General features: G+C 46.8%; 1 protein-coding gene across 1 annotated transcript; it reads right to left on the minus strand.

Moving 5' to 3' along the window:
- Positions 1–564: 564 nt before the first annotated feature.
- On the minus strand, positions 565–16707 carry LOC8051760 (probable assembly chaperone of rpl4). The gene is made up of 10 exons (XM_029977304.2): positions 16562–16707; positions 16401–16474; positions 16158–16304; positions 15611–15772; positions 12577–12659; positions 11805–11928; positions 10242–10346; positions 9311–9379; positions 5534–5674; positions 565–821 (listed from the first exon to the last, which is right to left on the minus strand). Exons 1-10 carry the CDS (start codon positions 16596–16598, stop codon positions 654–656), a joined length of 1110 nt encoding a protein of 369 aa, XP_029833164.2. The 5' UTR covers positions 16599–16707; the 3' UTR covers positions 565–653.
- Positions 16708–16744: the final 37 nt, after the last annotated feature.

The raw sequence follows: 16744 nt of genomic DNA on the forward strand, positions 1-16744 counted from the left end.
ACTTGTACACTTTCGCTGCCCACCGTGTATCCTCAATTTCAGCTAGTCTTTGTTCAAATTTTACTTTACTCCTTAGAGTAAAGTAAAATTCCTTAGTTCCTTAGAGTAAGTACCCTCATGGATCCCTGAGCACCCTCATGGGTTCCCTAGAGTACTTTCATGGGTTCCCTGAGCATTTCCTCGACTATCCCTCCCCCTAAGCAAAGACTTTTTGCAGTTCGAGCCGTATCTTAGCAGGTCTGGGTCACCCATTGATGCGTAACTATGAGCCCAACACCCAACACTCCCTAGTATGCACATTATTGTTTACAAGGTCCGAAAGCTTCTGCACCACCTTACTAGATCACTTCTGAGATCCGAGGAAGCTTCTTGGCTGCTGTTCGAGGCGAATGAGGGTTTCTCGTTATTTAAAAATTTTAGAACCCCATGTCCAGGTGGTGTTGACTAACCTTGGGTGTTCAGTCGTATTGCCTAAAAAATGTCAATTCCTTATTCAAAGCTTTCGAAAACCTGTAAGGACCCCGCGAAAACCAGTGTGAGAAGGTATCAAAAAGAAACGAAAGATTTGCGTGTTTTTTAAAAACTTCATTTAAATATATCTCAAAACAATTCGCTTTCCCAGATCTCTGCCTATTTCGAATCGCTTCCGCTTGTCACACTTCCATGGCCTCCTCCTCCTCTTCGCTGTCGCTGGCAAAGCTGTCCCCCTCCCCTTCTCCCTCGCCTTCTACGTCGTCCTCGGAGGCTGTCCCGATCTCGGCCAAAAGCTCTTCGATGTGGGCCAGTTCTTCGGAGTCTTCGAAATGCACTTTGCGGGCAACCTGCGCAAAAGATGTGTGTCGAGTATTAAAAGGTGAAGCTACGCACCAGAGTTGCCAGATGCTCAGGATAACACACCGGCTAGAGCCACTACATAAGCTACACTTCAGCCATTTTAATACTTACAAACATGGTTGCCAGTTATACAAGGCTTTATCTGAAATGGAGGGACTGTTTTCCGTCCTCCAGAAATCTTAAAAGGGTCTGTAATTCAGCGAAACAGTACTGCAAGAGCTTCCTGGCATCATATCTAAAACTGAAGAAATATGAAGGTGAACGAACCGTACTGATCAAATGGAATAAAGGTTACAAAGTTGCCTAAAGACAAAACCTTTGGCGGCGCCAGGATTAAATCGGCAAGTCATACTAAGAATGGTAAGAATCTCCGCTCTGCACTAAGCATCAAAATGGTGGTACCCATGAGAGAATGGGGGGAATGGTGTGCTGAGACTCTAGGCATAGCTTAATCCGTGGCTCTGATATACCTGCTTGGGATATGCTCACTGATGCCCAACAGCCATCCCTAGGACCACCGGATGGTTACAGAAGCTCCCAAGCTTTGCTTTAGAATAGGCATGTGCAAATAGTGAATTTGGCCAAATATTTTCGAATTGACTAGTTTCTCTAAGCCTTTCATTACTGCAACAGGCTTAAACAAAAATCCAGCTGAACTTGTGAAGGTTGTTACCAAGCTTCCACTTACCCATTTGTAAGCTAAGTTAATTTTAATCTAGCTGTAGTCTGGCCTTCGACAGTCCAATGCTTACATTGGGAAGGTATGTAAACAAAACATGAAATTAAACCTATAGAGATGCCCAGCTATACCTAACCAAGGTGATTTATAAATAAACCTTGCAATATGCCAAGATCTTTTCTTCAATTAGGTATGATTAACGCAGGCTATATACTCGTGCATGCCAGTTTAATTTTAAAATTTTTACTGCAACGCAGACATTAACATTCGTAAAGTTTCCATTTCTTTATAAATACAACAGGTGTGCACGTGCACCATCCTGCTTTGGAAATGAGCTTCCCTTCTAAGCATGCAGCTGCAATATTTGTAGTTTTCAAAGTTTTCATCATGGTGGGTTAGCCCCGTTGAGTGCGCTTCTTACCAAACACCGGCGCACTGCGGAGAAGCCTTGCCCACAAAGGCAAGCTCTGCGGATGTTGCTTCCCCGCAGTGCACCGGTGCTCAGTAAGAAGCGCGCTTAACGGGGCTAGCCTGCAGCAATCGACATTCCGAAAAACATGAATATCGCACTTCATTCCGAAGTGGATATCAAATAGCGCAATACAGTGGAATGTCTATTATTCAAACTCGCGGATAATTCAAACTACCTAACATGCAGGTCCCGTCCTATGTGTTTCTAGGGAGGAAACTACCCGTAATCTAAACTTTGCATTATTAAAGCAAAGTTTTTGTCCACTTCAGGTTAAAATTAACACAAGATTTTACTGTATTCGAATATTCACACAACACTATCAGAGCCATACTGTGCTGTTGCCGCATCGTTTCAGAACTTGCCATAGATTGAATTTGATGGCTAGAAAACAGTGTCCCTGTTCAATTAAACCGAAATGGAGCAGGCAAATTCGGCAGGCTTTGCTCTTCAGTGGGGAAATGGGATGGCATCCTCCTTTTGTGACTGGATAACGGGATATTTAGAAAATGATAGTGCTAATCAATTCATCTGCCCCTTTCTGACCAGTCGTAATTTCCAGGCATAACCGCACGGCGCATTATGGGTAAATTTCCCCGCTAAATCTAGCGAAAAAATTTCCCCGCTAAATCTAGCGAAAAAATTTCCCCGCTAAATCTAGCGGAAAAATTTCCCCCGCTAAATCTAGCGGAAAAATTTCCCCCGCTAAATCTAGCAGAAAAAATTTCCCCGCCAAATCTAGTGGAAAAATTTCCCCGCTAAATCTAGCGAAAAAATTTCCCCGCTAAATCTAGCGAAAAAATTTCCCCGCTAAATCTAGCGGAAAAATTTCCCCCGCTAAATCTAGCGGAAAAATTTCCCCCGCTAAATCTAGCAGAAAAAATTTCCCCGCTAAATCTAGTGGAAAAATTTCCCCGCTAAATCTAGTGGAAAAAATTTCCCCGCTAAATTTAGCAAAAAAATGACCCCCGCTAAATCTAGCAGGAAAATGTCCCCACTAAATCTAGCGGAAAAATTCCCCTGCTAAATCTAGCGGGAAAATTTCCCTGCTAAATCTAGTAGAAAAATTTCCCCGCTAAATCTAGTGGAAAAAATTTCCCCGCTAAATCTAGCGGAAAATTTTCTCTGGGGGGTCACGTGACACCCCCAGGTCACGTGACCTTGGGGATGGGGTCATGTGACCCCACCCAGGTCACGTGACACGACACCCCCCCCCCGAGAACACGTGAACCTCAGTACTCTTCCCTCCTCCTCAAGAGCTGCGCTCTAATTCGGCGTTACAGGCAGTTGTAAACGGCTTCCATTTTTTATTGACCCAACGATAGCCAATGAAAAATGTTAATAGACCTTTTCCATAATCAAAGCTTGCAGTGTGTTCTGGGTACCAGTTGGGCACCGAATTTGTTTCAGCCAGTCAACTTCACAATGCAAATGAAACTTGGTTCATGACATCACCTCCCGATCAAATACGCTGCTTGTGTCTTTAATTAGCTAATTTGAGACAAATGTAGGATACCATAGGCGTTGCCACCCAACATCAAAAGAAGACTGGGGCACTTTTTTTCTTTCTCGTTCCCAAACATGCCGGATTGTGTGCATTGGCAAATGTAGTGAGACAATGACTTACCAACTTTGCCGTGTAACTGTATCACTGAGCTCAACACTACCAAGCCTACCAGAACTGGTGCACCACAATTGAAATTAAGTGAGTTAGTGCTGCATCTTATTCTCATGGGATGGCGCATGGCTTGTTTTGCACATGTTTACCCAGCAATATGTCTATGGAGAGGCTTCAGAACACAAAACAACTCTGTTGCTAGTGTTGTGAAGCCTCCATGAGCAGCCATCCATCGCGCACGCAGGTCGACTTATGGTTCTGACAAGACACGCTGGCAGAGGAGGTGGAATAGTGTACACGACATTATGGTAGTCTAACTCACCGGGAGAATAAAGGTATACGCCTCGCAAGTGGGCTCATTTTCGTCTTCTGCGCATAAGAAAGGAAGTAGCGGTGACGTCAGAACGCCGAACTCTGATTGGCTGATCGCGGCCCCCTATCTCAGCGTCGTCTGCTCCTTTGCAACGTCGTCTGCTCGCAACGTCGTCTGCGTCTGTCTTACCTTTCCTGCGACTTTCGGAGCGAACTCGACCTCGCCTTTAAGAGAGGGCATACGAAATAACTCGAGCGGTACATTGTTTTTGTCTAACAACTAGCAGACGCGCATCAAGGAGGGAAGTCAAAGGACTCCCTGGCGAGGTGTCCCGGGGTGCCGCGGTTTTTTTGCTTAGAACCGAGGCAAGTTTTCTCCCAAATATACTTTTTCCCTTCATTCGTGTGCGGCGAGACCCCTCACTCTTTAACGGCGTCGGCGGGTTGGCGCAGTTAACGTCGTCTGCTTTACGTCTGCTAGTCAAAGCGGTCAAAGCGATGGCTGCTTTACCTTTGCTGTGTCTGTCGGAGATTCACCGCTTTTTCATCGGCGAGAGTCACCGTTGCCTCGGGAAACAAGGAGATAACAAGAGGAAGAAATTGACATTTTAATCTAAAACTGAAGTCAGCAATCAAAATATTATACGGGAAGGGTTCACAAGGGTCGCGCGGGCATATTCCACTCAGCACGCCAGCCGGTCGTGGGCAGACGGTCGCCGAGTCGCGGAGAGCCTGCTAGGCCTAACTGCCCAGCTCGTTTGGTCGCGTTCGGTGGGATCGTGGCCGTGGGAGCTTTTCCCGGGTGTTTGTGGATCCAGCGTTCTTGTTCGTCGTAATCTGTTTCAAGTACTTTTTACTTTTTTCTTGCTGCTTGAAGTCGGGACGTGTCAGAACCGCACGTAAAAAAATAAACGTCCGTGGGTCGTCGCGACCGCGACGTTGTCGGCCATGCTGATTTGATCGTAAGAAGTGCGTAAGACAGCTTCGGAGCTGTCGTAGGATTTTGTCGTAACCTGCGCAAAACTTACGAAAATTTCGTTTCGTGAATACGAATTTGCTCTTAAGCTTTGTCTTACGCACATTTTTGGCGTAAGATCGTTTCGTGAATCTGGCCTCTGCACTTCCGAAAGTCGCGGGAAAGGTAAGAGAGACGCAGACGACGTTGCGAGCAGACGACGCTCAGATAGGGGGGCGCGATCAGCCAATCAGGGCTCGACGTTCTGACGTCACCGCTACCCCCTGCGCGAGAAGCAGACGAACTTGCCCTCCGCATATAGTCTCGCAGGTTAAGAATGGCAGGACAAACTCATCCCGCCACGCCCGCCATCCTTTCCGCTTCAGCAGAGTGAATGCCAGAGAGGAGGCAAGTGAAGAGGAGGAAATAACCAGTCATGGCAAGCAGAGAGCTTTGCGGGAGTGACTTGACCCGCTAGTTTTAACCTACAACATCCATCCTTTCTTTGGTCAGCCTTGCAGACAACAATGTTAGGAGTTTGAAGACAGTGGCACCAGGACAGACCCTTGTGATGCTACCGTTGCCGTATAGAGCTCCAACAGTTTCTCTTACAGTATCCCGTACCACGCTGGGTTAGAGTGAGATGCCAGTGTATACCACACTTACCTGTTTAGCCTTGGTCAGGTAGAAGCGAGCGTTGTCCATGTACTCCCCGGCCCTCAGGTAATTCAGCCATCCCAGCAGGTACCAGACATCTACCACCTCGTCGTCCTCTTCCACCAGGCCGTCCAGGACAGCATTGGCCTCCTGGATGGAATATAATTGTGCAATTGGTTAGACCACGGGTTCTCAAACGTTTGGGACTCGGGAACCCCAGCAACCCTTAAAGAGTGCCAAGGAACCCCCCCCCCCCCCCCCCCTTTCCCACTGTTTTGCTACCTGGATACACTTTCAATAGAAGAGTTAACAAAATATTTACAGTTAAACCTGGATATAACGAAATTGATAAAATTTTGCAATAATTCATTATATGGAGGATTTCGTTACATGCAGTTTTCGCGGAAAAACTCGTAAAGGACACGTGGAAAGAAAACAAAAATTAAAAATCCACTTGGGGAAACTCACTACATCATTTATTTATAGTGGAAAAGAAGTCTGTGAGCTTGCTTTGTGTCTTTCGCACGAGCAAAGGCAGCACGCACCACTCAAAAGATACCAAAGCGTTTAGAGCGCTGTCGTCGTCCTAAGAGCTGGCGACCTGGCGTAATACATCGATGGCATGCAACGATCAAATCGGACGCTGTCGGCTGCTCCTCTGTGTCGCATCGCAAAATTGTGGCAAGTAAAGTCGGGCTTTTATTCGTGGTGACTTTTGTGTAGTGACGTCAAAAGGCTGCTGACACCCCCAGCTGCACGTGAGGCTGGGGGTCTGGCGGCACCCGGAAAGCGCAACGGCTTGCCTCTGCCGTGCCCGCTCGCTGCCATTACCGACGTCTTTTGGTCGGCTGCCCGCCTTTGGTGGCAATTGGACGAGAATATATCTGCATTTTAGGTAACTCAAAATAAACACCGATAAAAAAAAAAAAAAAAAAAAAATGGAGATTGCGGCAGAGCGAGTTTGTTAAATCAAGATTATCCATCGCAAGCACTTCGTTACATGGAGTTCACAAATACAAGCGCTTCTATGAAGATCGCGTCGGGGAATTGAAAAAGTTCCTTAAATAGAGGATTTGTTGTATACACCAACTCATGTTTACAAACAAACCGGAGCGCCCCTAGTGGATGCCACCGGCGCCGCGCATGCGCGGTGGATGGTGGGCAAGAAGCCCGCCGTCGCCCATAAACAAACCATTGAATTGCGTTGTTGTCGGCGTCGGTGGGAGTCCCCGTGCTCTTTTTCGCGTTGGAATTGTTGATTCTACGTCCTCCTAACAATGTCTGACTACTTGAGCGGCTTCAGCAAAACTATCGAGGCAAAACTTTGCGTGAATAATGTGACGTGCGGCGATTCATTTCACGTGGACGCCGCAGAATGGGCGCTAAAGCCTGACTCCCACGATGAGATTCTGCTCGCTATTTACAGTCGCGACGTCGCTCGGACTGCAAAAGCGTGGACCGTAGCCGAGATGGTGGACATCGATACTGAAAACCGCAAGTAGAATCGGGAACTACAAGTCGGTGATGGCCACTGGTAACAATGATCAACAACTTATTGTATCTGTTTACACTTAGCCTACCCCAACCAACCTTCAAAAGTGTTTTTGGGCCTGCACTTAGTTCTTATCGCAATTACCGGGTCAACGTTTGGTTTACGGGCCGCTGTCGTTTGAACGAATTGACGACAAAAAGCAGCCAAGTTTGAAAGAGCAGACGACAGTTCGAACGCACGCGCAATGGATTACGGGCAAGAAGCACCGCGTCCCGCGTAAACAAACCATTCGAATGTCACGTTGTCGGCGTCTGTGTGAGTCTGCATACTCTTTTTCGCGTTGGAGTTGTCGATTCTACGTCCTCATCGCAATGTCTTACCACTTCAATCGCCTGAGCGAAGTTATAAAGGCTCGTTACGCCGCTAAAATTTCCGTAAATAATTTGACGTGCGGTGATTCATTCGCATGAACGCTGCAGAATGGACGCCAAAACCATGATGAGATTCTTGTAGCTATTTTCGGTCGCGACGTCGCTCGTGCTGCAAAAGTGTAAAAGGTAGCGGCGATGACCGACGTCGATACTGAAAATCGGAAGCGGGAACAGACCAAGCGTAACAAGTAGGTGATGGCCACCGGTACGAATAATTAACATCTTGTATCTACTGTTTACACCGAGCCTACTTAAGTCTTTTGAGGCCCGCAGTTACTTCTTATTGCAATCACCGGGTCAAAGTTTGGTCTACGGGCCGCTTTTGTTTGAACGAGCAGACGACAAAAAGCAGACAACTTTGAGAGAGCAGACGAAAGTTCGAACGATCAGGCGGCCGTGTGAATTTGAAGACGCACTGAATCCGTGGGTAGTCCGGACAACTTGGGGGTTTTCTTTCGTTCATGTTGGAAGAAAGCAAATACATCTGGTGTAGTTCGACAGCGTCTGGTTTGCCCTTTTCACGGCTGCTATCCACGTTCTCGGGCGAACGGAGGGGACAGAAACACATGAAAACTGATCTTCAAACCTGTCCAGATTCTCTTGGTAAAGACCCCATCGCAGCATTTTGACGAGAAGGCAGGTTTTTGTCTCGTTTCTTCCAAAGGAACACAGGAATGCATGTCTCGCACGGCGACTTCTGCCCACCGACCCAGACCGGAAGTGCGTCCGGCGCGCCACCACCGCGGCGTGACGTAGGAGAGTTGAGTTGGTGTATACAGGTTCGTTACATCCAGGTTTAACTGTATTGCACAGATAAAACAATAAAAAGCAGAACACACATTAGACTGAAGGGTGGGATTACAATGAAAGACAGTATAAATATTAGTGTGAAGGGTGGAGTTGCTTTGCTCGCAACAGCGAATCGATGCATGGCTCAGTCACGCTTAGAGCCAGCCTCATATCTGCTGCCGGGTTCAGTCGGTTCCTGTGCTTGCTTTTCAGGAAGGCTAGTGCTGAGAATGCCTGTTCACAAGCATATGTAGTTGCAAAAAAAGAAGCATGTGCATGTAGGATTGGGGGGAGGGAGGGGAGGGGACTGACTCCGCAGAACCCAGTTTGAGAACCCATGGGTAAGACAGCTGAAAGTTAGTTGGTCTCAGTCTCCCATGTGACAAGAAATTTAGCCAGTGCAGTACTACACCCAGTCTGGGGTTTTGTAATGTGCACCACGCAGTAGTGATGCATAACCGAACGTCGGTACGATGCTCAACCAGATCAAAATGGGCAGGGGTAGGAACTGAACTCGGGATCCCTGGGTTCTGCAGCGCGAGCTTTCGCTCCACGTTCTCCGAACTGGTGTAAGCCAACACACTCGGCCACCAATCCCCCTAAATGAGGTGACAGACAAGCGCTTGTCAATGTTACAAGATTAGTTCAGCTGCTGAACTGCCCATAGACGCTACTTGCACGAGCAGTACCCCCCTCTTCCACCACAACTCGCCTCCCGTCGTTCGACATGCCACCATTTGGGGGGACAACTGCTATGGTAACTACAGTGTATTCATTGGAATGCTTATGTTTTGATGAGCAGCATCTAGGTGGCATTTCACTGTAGTCTATGGAATGCACAGTTTTGCACCAATGATCTAGATGGCGCTTCAAACGACGAAAGGTGGACCGGAGGGGGTGAAAGGGTGTACCCCCCTCTGACCCCACAACTGACCTAATCTAGTCACGTTGGCGCATGTCAAGCAACCCACAGAATGGCAGTGGCCACTCAATGTCATAACTAATGTTTGACACCATATGCTGTGGTTCGATGCTTTGAAACCATCCACGCATGACACAAAGTTTGTTCCTTACATCCATCATCTCCAGCTCGATGAGCACCTTGGCACAACTGACTCTGCAGCTGTAACTCAGCGGGCACACCTGCGTCAAGGAACATTGGTCGTTACACAATGAGGTATGCCTGCCTTGACTAGTAGTACCTATACTAGGCGTCATCCACTATTTTGCGCTACACTATCAAGGCCAGCATAGCTTCCACAGTGCAGCAGCCTCACACTGCTGCGAGAGGATGTGGCTTCGTCTTGTGCCTCATTTGCACAAATTCTCATGCAAAGGAGCTTTGAGAGCGTTAGAGCAGTGCGGAAGCTACATTAGTTTCGACAAAGTAGCACTAAATGGTTGATGATAGGTGTAGAGTGCCTAAAAAAGGCGCAAGGAAAGCTAGCCCACTCTTCAAGAAACCAAAGCTGGAGCGAACCAATAGTAACCCTCTCTCAGTGACTTCCCTCCCACCGTCGTAATTGTGACAATCGTACGAAATGCACTTCGTCTTTTCCCGACGTCGTGTTCATTCTAGCGATGCACTTCTGGCTCGACAACTTACACGGTTAGACTGTTTGGTTGTCTGGATTATGGCGACAATTTCTCTGAGAACCATCTCAGAAAGTTTTAGAAGCCCTTCTAGAATTATAGGACTACACTCAAATTACCCTCCTTAATACGAAGCAAATCCTTCAAACCCTTTTCACTTTTAAATAGGAGTCTGGCATCTTTCTCATCCAGACAAAAACAAGCGCAAAAAACTACAAAGTTAGCTTAATGACCGGCAGGCAACCTCGGTCCTATGGAGGGTATCCGCTTAGTGTCCTCCCTCAAACTGCGAGGGTAACCGAGACCTTCTAGATGGAGTGAGTGAAAACAGAAATTCATGTTGGGCCTCTGGAGCAACATTAAAGTGCATCTAGTGAAAAGATAGGATGGCGGAATGCTGCTTTGCACTTGCCTCTACCGGGTCCTGCCCATCCTCTTCGCCTTGATTTCCCTGGCAAAGTCGCTCGTGCTGTGGTAACCATAGGTCTAGGCTCCTGCGCATCGCTTGCTGCGCCCCCTACGAGAAACAGATGACCTTGAGTGGCACGAGTCACCCACAAGCAAATGCATGGAAAGAAGGAAGCTTCTCGGTTATTCAAGCTTTTTACATGTCTACAATATTTTTTTTTGTGCGCAGGTAACAATATTTAGAATAAAAAAAACTTTATGAGTTAATGTCTAATGAAGTAACAAAAACTAGCATATTTTCCAGCGCAGAGGTCGAGGGATCTTCCCAAATTATTCATCAGTGCGTCCTATACAACGGTGCGACTTGCATACAACCTTTTTTTATATGTACGGTCTTTAATTGCTAAGATGAAGGTCATATTTCAATTGACAACCAAGAAGGAAAATCAAAGCACTAGCCGATAGACTGCTTTTTGGTTTTAAAGGGATACTGAACCGAAATGTGGATTTCGCAAAAAAAGGCTGCAGAAGTGTTGAACGGGACGCTATGAACTCCAAAACATCACTCGTGCATCGATATCTCAAACGGATGGCCGTACTTTTGGAAAAGAAGGGCGCGATCAAGCGAGTTCTTTGACGTAACTGTCCTCCGGGAGAATGTGAGAATGAGGAGAAGTGGCCTCGCTTCTCTCCTCCTCGCCTCGGTTCACCAGCTTGACGCGACGTAGCGAGGAGGAGAGAGAATGGGAATCGTGACGTGCCTTGTCGCGTCGGCCTCGTCGGCCGGGTTCAATCGCGCACTTCTTTTCCAAAAAATACGGAGATCCGTTAGATATATCGCCGTATGAATGATATTTCTTGGTTTTGCAGCTTCCCGCCTATCCGCCCGGCCTTGTTTTGTGAACTCGAATTTTCGGTTCAGTATCCCTTTAAGCATGGCAGCATCGCTCCACGGCTGCAGCGACTTTCCGACCCAGCCCTCGCAGCACTGCGTAACTATATGCGATTTATACAAAGGTGCGACCTATAAATCAACATTTATTTTAAAACAGCCGTTTATAGGGAAATGCAACTTATTTAAAGGTTTGACTTATAGGCCGGAAAATATGGTACTGGCAATACCACCTTTATTTGAAGTATCAAAAGGAATCTGAGGAAAAAAAAAATAGAAATGAAACATAATTGTTTGCAATACACGAATAACAGCCACTGACTATCCTTAGATGACTGGGATTTTGAAACCCTTTATCACGCAAACAGAACTTAGCATTCGGGGTGTACCGCTGTGGAAGAGCGTCACATCAGTGATGTGTCGGCGTTCGGCAGGGACTTGTGTTCAATCGCTAAGAACAAGAGTTCCACCGAACGCTGACACAGCATTCGTGTGACGCTATCTCATTACAAGAGCGCATTACCAGAAACTAATAGGAGCCAGCAACATAACGCATCCTGTGATAAAAACAAAAAGCCCCTTGATCCCACATGCCTCAACACCCGACACATGCCCGACACATGCCTCAACTGACCAGTTACAACGAACCCGGCCCGAGCCCGAGTGTTTGGTCACCTCTGTGTCCTGCTTGACCAGCAGGTAGCTGGCTTGACACTGCAAGGCCTCCGGATTCTTAGGGTCGGCCGCCAGGCCCCTTTCTATCAGCTCGGCGCACTGCGTCTCGGCGTCTCCTTCGAAGCTGCAGACACCACGCATAATTGTGGACAGAAATCCTCCTTAGTGAAATATTATTACCTACAAGTTTGCCAAGAGCCCTAAGACTGCCAAGTGGTTAAATTGGAGGCGTGCACTATGAAACTATGCAGCCAAACACATATGTGAATTGCACGGATAAAGAAGTCGTGAATTTGCAGTTAGAAAGCACAATTTCAGGCTTATACTTCGATTCTAAGTAGCATAATGCGGTAGTGACTTCAAAATGTCTCGATGAACAAAAATTTGTTTCTCTCCTATGATCATTATCTGACATGCCGAGATGCAATATGAATGACAAGAACCGGCTCTGCCCTCCCTACTCCTTTGAGTGACGATGAGAAAACCAATTTCAGAGCTGGCACCTGGTTGGCAAGGTTTTAATCGTCTGCCCCTCCTATTTTCATCTGTCTTTTGCAGACATGGTCTCTCGCAAAAGTATGTTTGATGGCCTATCTGCTAAACCAGAGGCCCCCAGAGTTGCATGCTCTGCTATAGTCCCAAAAAGAGAGTGGGTGAGAGATAATGTTATATAAATTTAAAAAAAAAAAGGACAAACTTCGGTGGGAGTTGTCCTGCCTGCTACACTACGCTGATAATAAGCTCCACTTGAAGAGGATAAAAGAAGTCATACCAGCAGTCAGTCATGTAGATCTCGGCCATTGCACAGTATGCAGAAGACAGTTCACGGCTCAGGTGTCCACTGCCCTCTGGATCCTGGAGGCCAGAAGCAGAAAAAGATTCCATACCATCCTTTGGAAAACAAATGCCTTAACAAAGTGAATAAGCTCTTAGGACTAGTAGTGCAGGCTCCAGCTACATCGCCTTCCAGGTGTTTACAGTCATAAAATATGTAAAAAAAATTAACTGCGCGTCAGCTGGTTAGAACAATTGATAACTCATAAACACCCCTGAAACTACCCCAATGAGAATATGTGCATATACAGGGTGCCCTGCAAATTCACCTCTACCATCAGATTAGTGCGACGACGCTGATATCTCCGTGGTTTTTACAAATTGTGCCTGCTAGAATTGCCCATCCTGCTGAGCGACATTTGTGCCGTCATTGCGGAAGCTAATATATGTTATGTACCTAGTAACCACAATTTGCGAGACCAAGAAAGGTCACCGGCTTGCATTTGTTTTCTACTGTTCTAATGAAAAAAAAGGGAATCTATGAAATGTTCCTTGCATAAGTCTCATGCTATGTTGACTACAGATGCAACAAGGTCTGTAGTTGGGCTAGTTGGTTGATCATATTGAAATGATGTTAAAACAGTGCAAAAAGGACGATGGACCAGTGGAAGGAGAACAAAGACGCAGCAAATTTTTTACAAGTTGTAGATGCAACTTGTATAAAATTATGTGTCGCGTCTACCATAACAGCTAGCCATAACTGACGTTCACAATCAATTCATTTACATTCATCGCTGCAAAAGAATTAAGGAGGCACTCAAGTGGATTTGAACATTGTCTATTTGCCATCATAACCTAATCTATGGGCTCTAAGCATTCTAAAAAAAACCAAAATTACATTCAAGGGCGGCCGATTTCCTTATTAAAAATCCAATCAAAGATTGTGCCAGAACCCCCTTTCTGCGCCGTGGCGCAGAACACCAGAGGTGCCACCAGACGGGAAGGCAGCAGAAAAAAATTTAGTCCCTGCGGACTACATTTTCAGAAATGCGCGCCTCAAAAAGAATATTGTCCGCCGGGAAGCCGTCAATCATGATTGGCTGTCATGTGCCCTCCCCTGCTGCCTTCCTGTGCAATGGCACCCCTTTGTGTTCTGCACCACGGTGCGGAAAGAGGGGCACGGCACTATCTTTTATTGGACTCTTATTAGGGAAATCGGCTGCTCTTGAATGTGATTTAGGTTTTTTTAGGATGCTTAGACCCCGTAGATTGAGTTACGACAATCAATAGACAATCTCAGAATCCACTTGAGTGCCCCTTTAAGGCTTTTACGACAGGCTGATTGTGACGCAAGATGTCTAACGTAGGTGGAGATAAGAGGCAGGCAGGCACATGGCCAAAGCCGCAGGAGCTCAAATCCAAACTCTTCACACACCAAAGCAAATCGCTGGCCGGTTGGCAGGGCCGCAGCCCTGGGCTGGCAGGGAGTCCCGTGACAGGTGGAAACAAAACTGAACCTTGTCGCACATTGACTAATATGTATCGGTCATATTGCTAGCAGGTAAGACCCTATAATGCTCCCACCTACAAATTTTGTGTTACGCAAGATGGGATGTTTCTGCTCGTAGTCTTAACGAAATTATTGTGCTTGTTGCACTTTAATTGGCATGTGTTATGAAACACTGACGCGTTGCATCAATAGTGTGAACATGTCTTCAGTGTCTGAAGGATTTTAGGGTCTGGCCATAAAATATCAAGCTCCAGTGGTCAATGCTCACATGATATTCTGCACATACTTGGCAGTAATACACCCCAGAAGCATATTATGTGTAGTCAAGTTTCAAAGATTTCTCATAATACACCCTACAAACACTAGTTTCACCATTTATTATTAATGATAATATTAATGATGATAAAAATTTTTATTCGCACAGTTCGATTTGCCTACTCAGCAGCGTGCAAAGCTAGACAGAAAGGTGAGGACCCATACGCAAGTGCGCCTGCTAGCCCGCCACCCAGCGGGTGGGTATACACATACACATAAATACAAAAACAGAAAAAAAAGAAGCTAATTTCCTTTAATTTTTTTGACGCAGACCACAGCAACGAATACAACCGTGAGTCCAGTGCAGCTGGCACCTCGACTGCAAGCGTTAGCACCACTGTCAGGTCGCATCTGCATCGTAGACTGAAGAAAAATTATTGGAGGCCGTGGGGTGTTCTTTCGAGAAGGCAACGGAGGTGTCGAACAGGTTGTTTGCAAAGTCTGGCACGGAACAAACCAGACATTACCACGGGTCGTTCCAAGAGCTCAATTTTCAATACTGCGGCAGAGACACATAAGCACACGGACGGTGATATTAAACGTCACACGCGTTGCAACATAGCACAGCCTGGCAGTCGAGAACACGTTTTGTGCAGCGAGTGCAAGTGGTGTGCCGAGGTCCCGGGTTCGAAGCGACGTCCCCGGAGAGAAGGAGAGCGGAGTCTGCAAGCCACTCAGCACTGACACAGAAGAGCAAGCAAGCCGCACAGTGCTTCCACCGCTGGAGCACAATCCCCCTAGGCCTAATGCCCAGTCCATTTCGGCATCTCATACACACATCGGACGCGCTCATGGTGTACAAGTCGCAGCCACGAAGTCCAGGAGGGTTTGATGAAGAGATGTATGTGTAGGCACGGTAGAAGACCAGCAAGAAAAGCAGGAAATATACAAAAACAGTGCAAGATGGGCGAATTGCAGCTGCCATGCTACACATTCGGGGACAAAAAAGATGTTTTCAGCACATTTAGTAATTTCTGTAACAATCTACTAGGAGAGTTAGCGATTAGTTAGAGCTCAAAGTTGAGCAATGTGTAACATCAAGATGCAAAAATGGAAAAAAAAAAAAAAATAAGACTGAAAGGTTATTGGTTCCACGTTCTAGACGTACCCGATACAGCTGAATGGGCCAGTTCTTTCTTTAAATCACCCCCGAGGTTACCCTGTCTGATGTGCGTTGCACTTCCGGCACCAAAGACGAATGTCTTACCGCTTCTGCAGAGGCACCCTGCCTCTCCCCTAGAAGCCTCTGAAGAATTTCGACACCCTTGGAATAGTGTCTCAGAGACTCTTTGCCATCACAAAGCTGTCCCATCGACAGGTACTTCCGGAAACCGTCGTCTGGCTCCAGCTCGATCATCCTCTGCAGCAGCTGCCATCGAAACAAAATAGAGCATAATATGAGGAGAGCAAGTTGTCTGCTTCTTGCGCAGGAGTTGCAGCGACGACAGAGACGCCGAGCTCTGCTTGTCTCTCATTGAAAGGATAGTGGGTAGACCTCAATGCTAGATGCCCTGAGGACTACCCACTATTTTTTTCAATCAGCCAATAAAAGCTTGTGTATTCTGACATCATCGCAACTTCTGTGCAAGAAAACAAACTTGCGCTCCAGGCGAATCATAACTTCTAGCGTTGAATGGGCCACACAAAAGGTATGTAGAACTTTGATATGTGCTCTCAAGTAACACACGTTGCGAGATGGCTTAGAAAACTTAATAGTTCGTGATGATCGCAAATGTTTACGAGGGTGCACCAACCTGGGACGCCCCAGCCACGTCTCCCATTTCAAGCAGAAGACCAGACAGAACGTCCAGGGTCTTCAGATTGTCCGGTTCGAGCCGCAGCGCTCTTTCGCCCAACTGCCTCGCCTGGTCAAACTGAAGTTCGTCCATGGCACTTTCCACCTGAGGATACCAAAGGTATGGTACGGCTCGTTCAAACTGACAGGTGTCAATGCATGGTAGCAACAGCTACAGGTCAGCAGCTTGTGGTTCACTTACCATCGAGAGGAGCTCTTCAACGCTGCTTTCGGCATGCTTATTTTCCTTGGTCTCATTTTTCTTTGAGGCCCGTTCTGAAATAAGGCGGGATCAGAAGCGAGCCAGGTTTGATTGCGTTGATCCGCGGTCAGGTCCAATCTAAATGAAGAGTTTAGACTCACTCGTTTTGTGCGATTGTTTGGCTTTGCTCCTTCCCATGGCGAGAGCCACCAAGAGTTGTTGATCAAACGCAATATCTGTCTTGGTCAAACAGTTACCATCCGAGAAACACGTGTGAAGCCAGCGATGCCCAAACAGAAAGTAGACTTCTTGGCTTTAAATCGGTTCCAAGCCGTAAACAAAGC

Source organism: Ixodes scapularis, unplaced genomic scaffold, assembly GCF_016920785.2.
Source record: "Ixodes scapularis isolate PalLabHiFi unplaced genomic scaffold, ASM1692078v2 PGA_scaffold5__190_contigs__length_132052651, whole genome shotgun sequence".
Lineage (NCBI taxonomy): Eukaryota > Metazoa > Arthropoda > Arachnida > Ixodida > Ixodidae > Ixodes > Ixodes scapularis.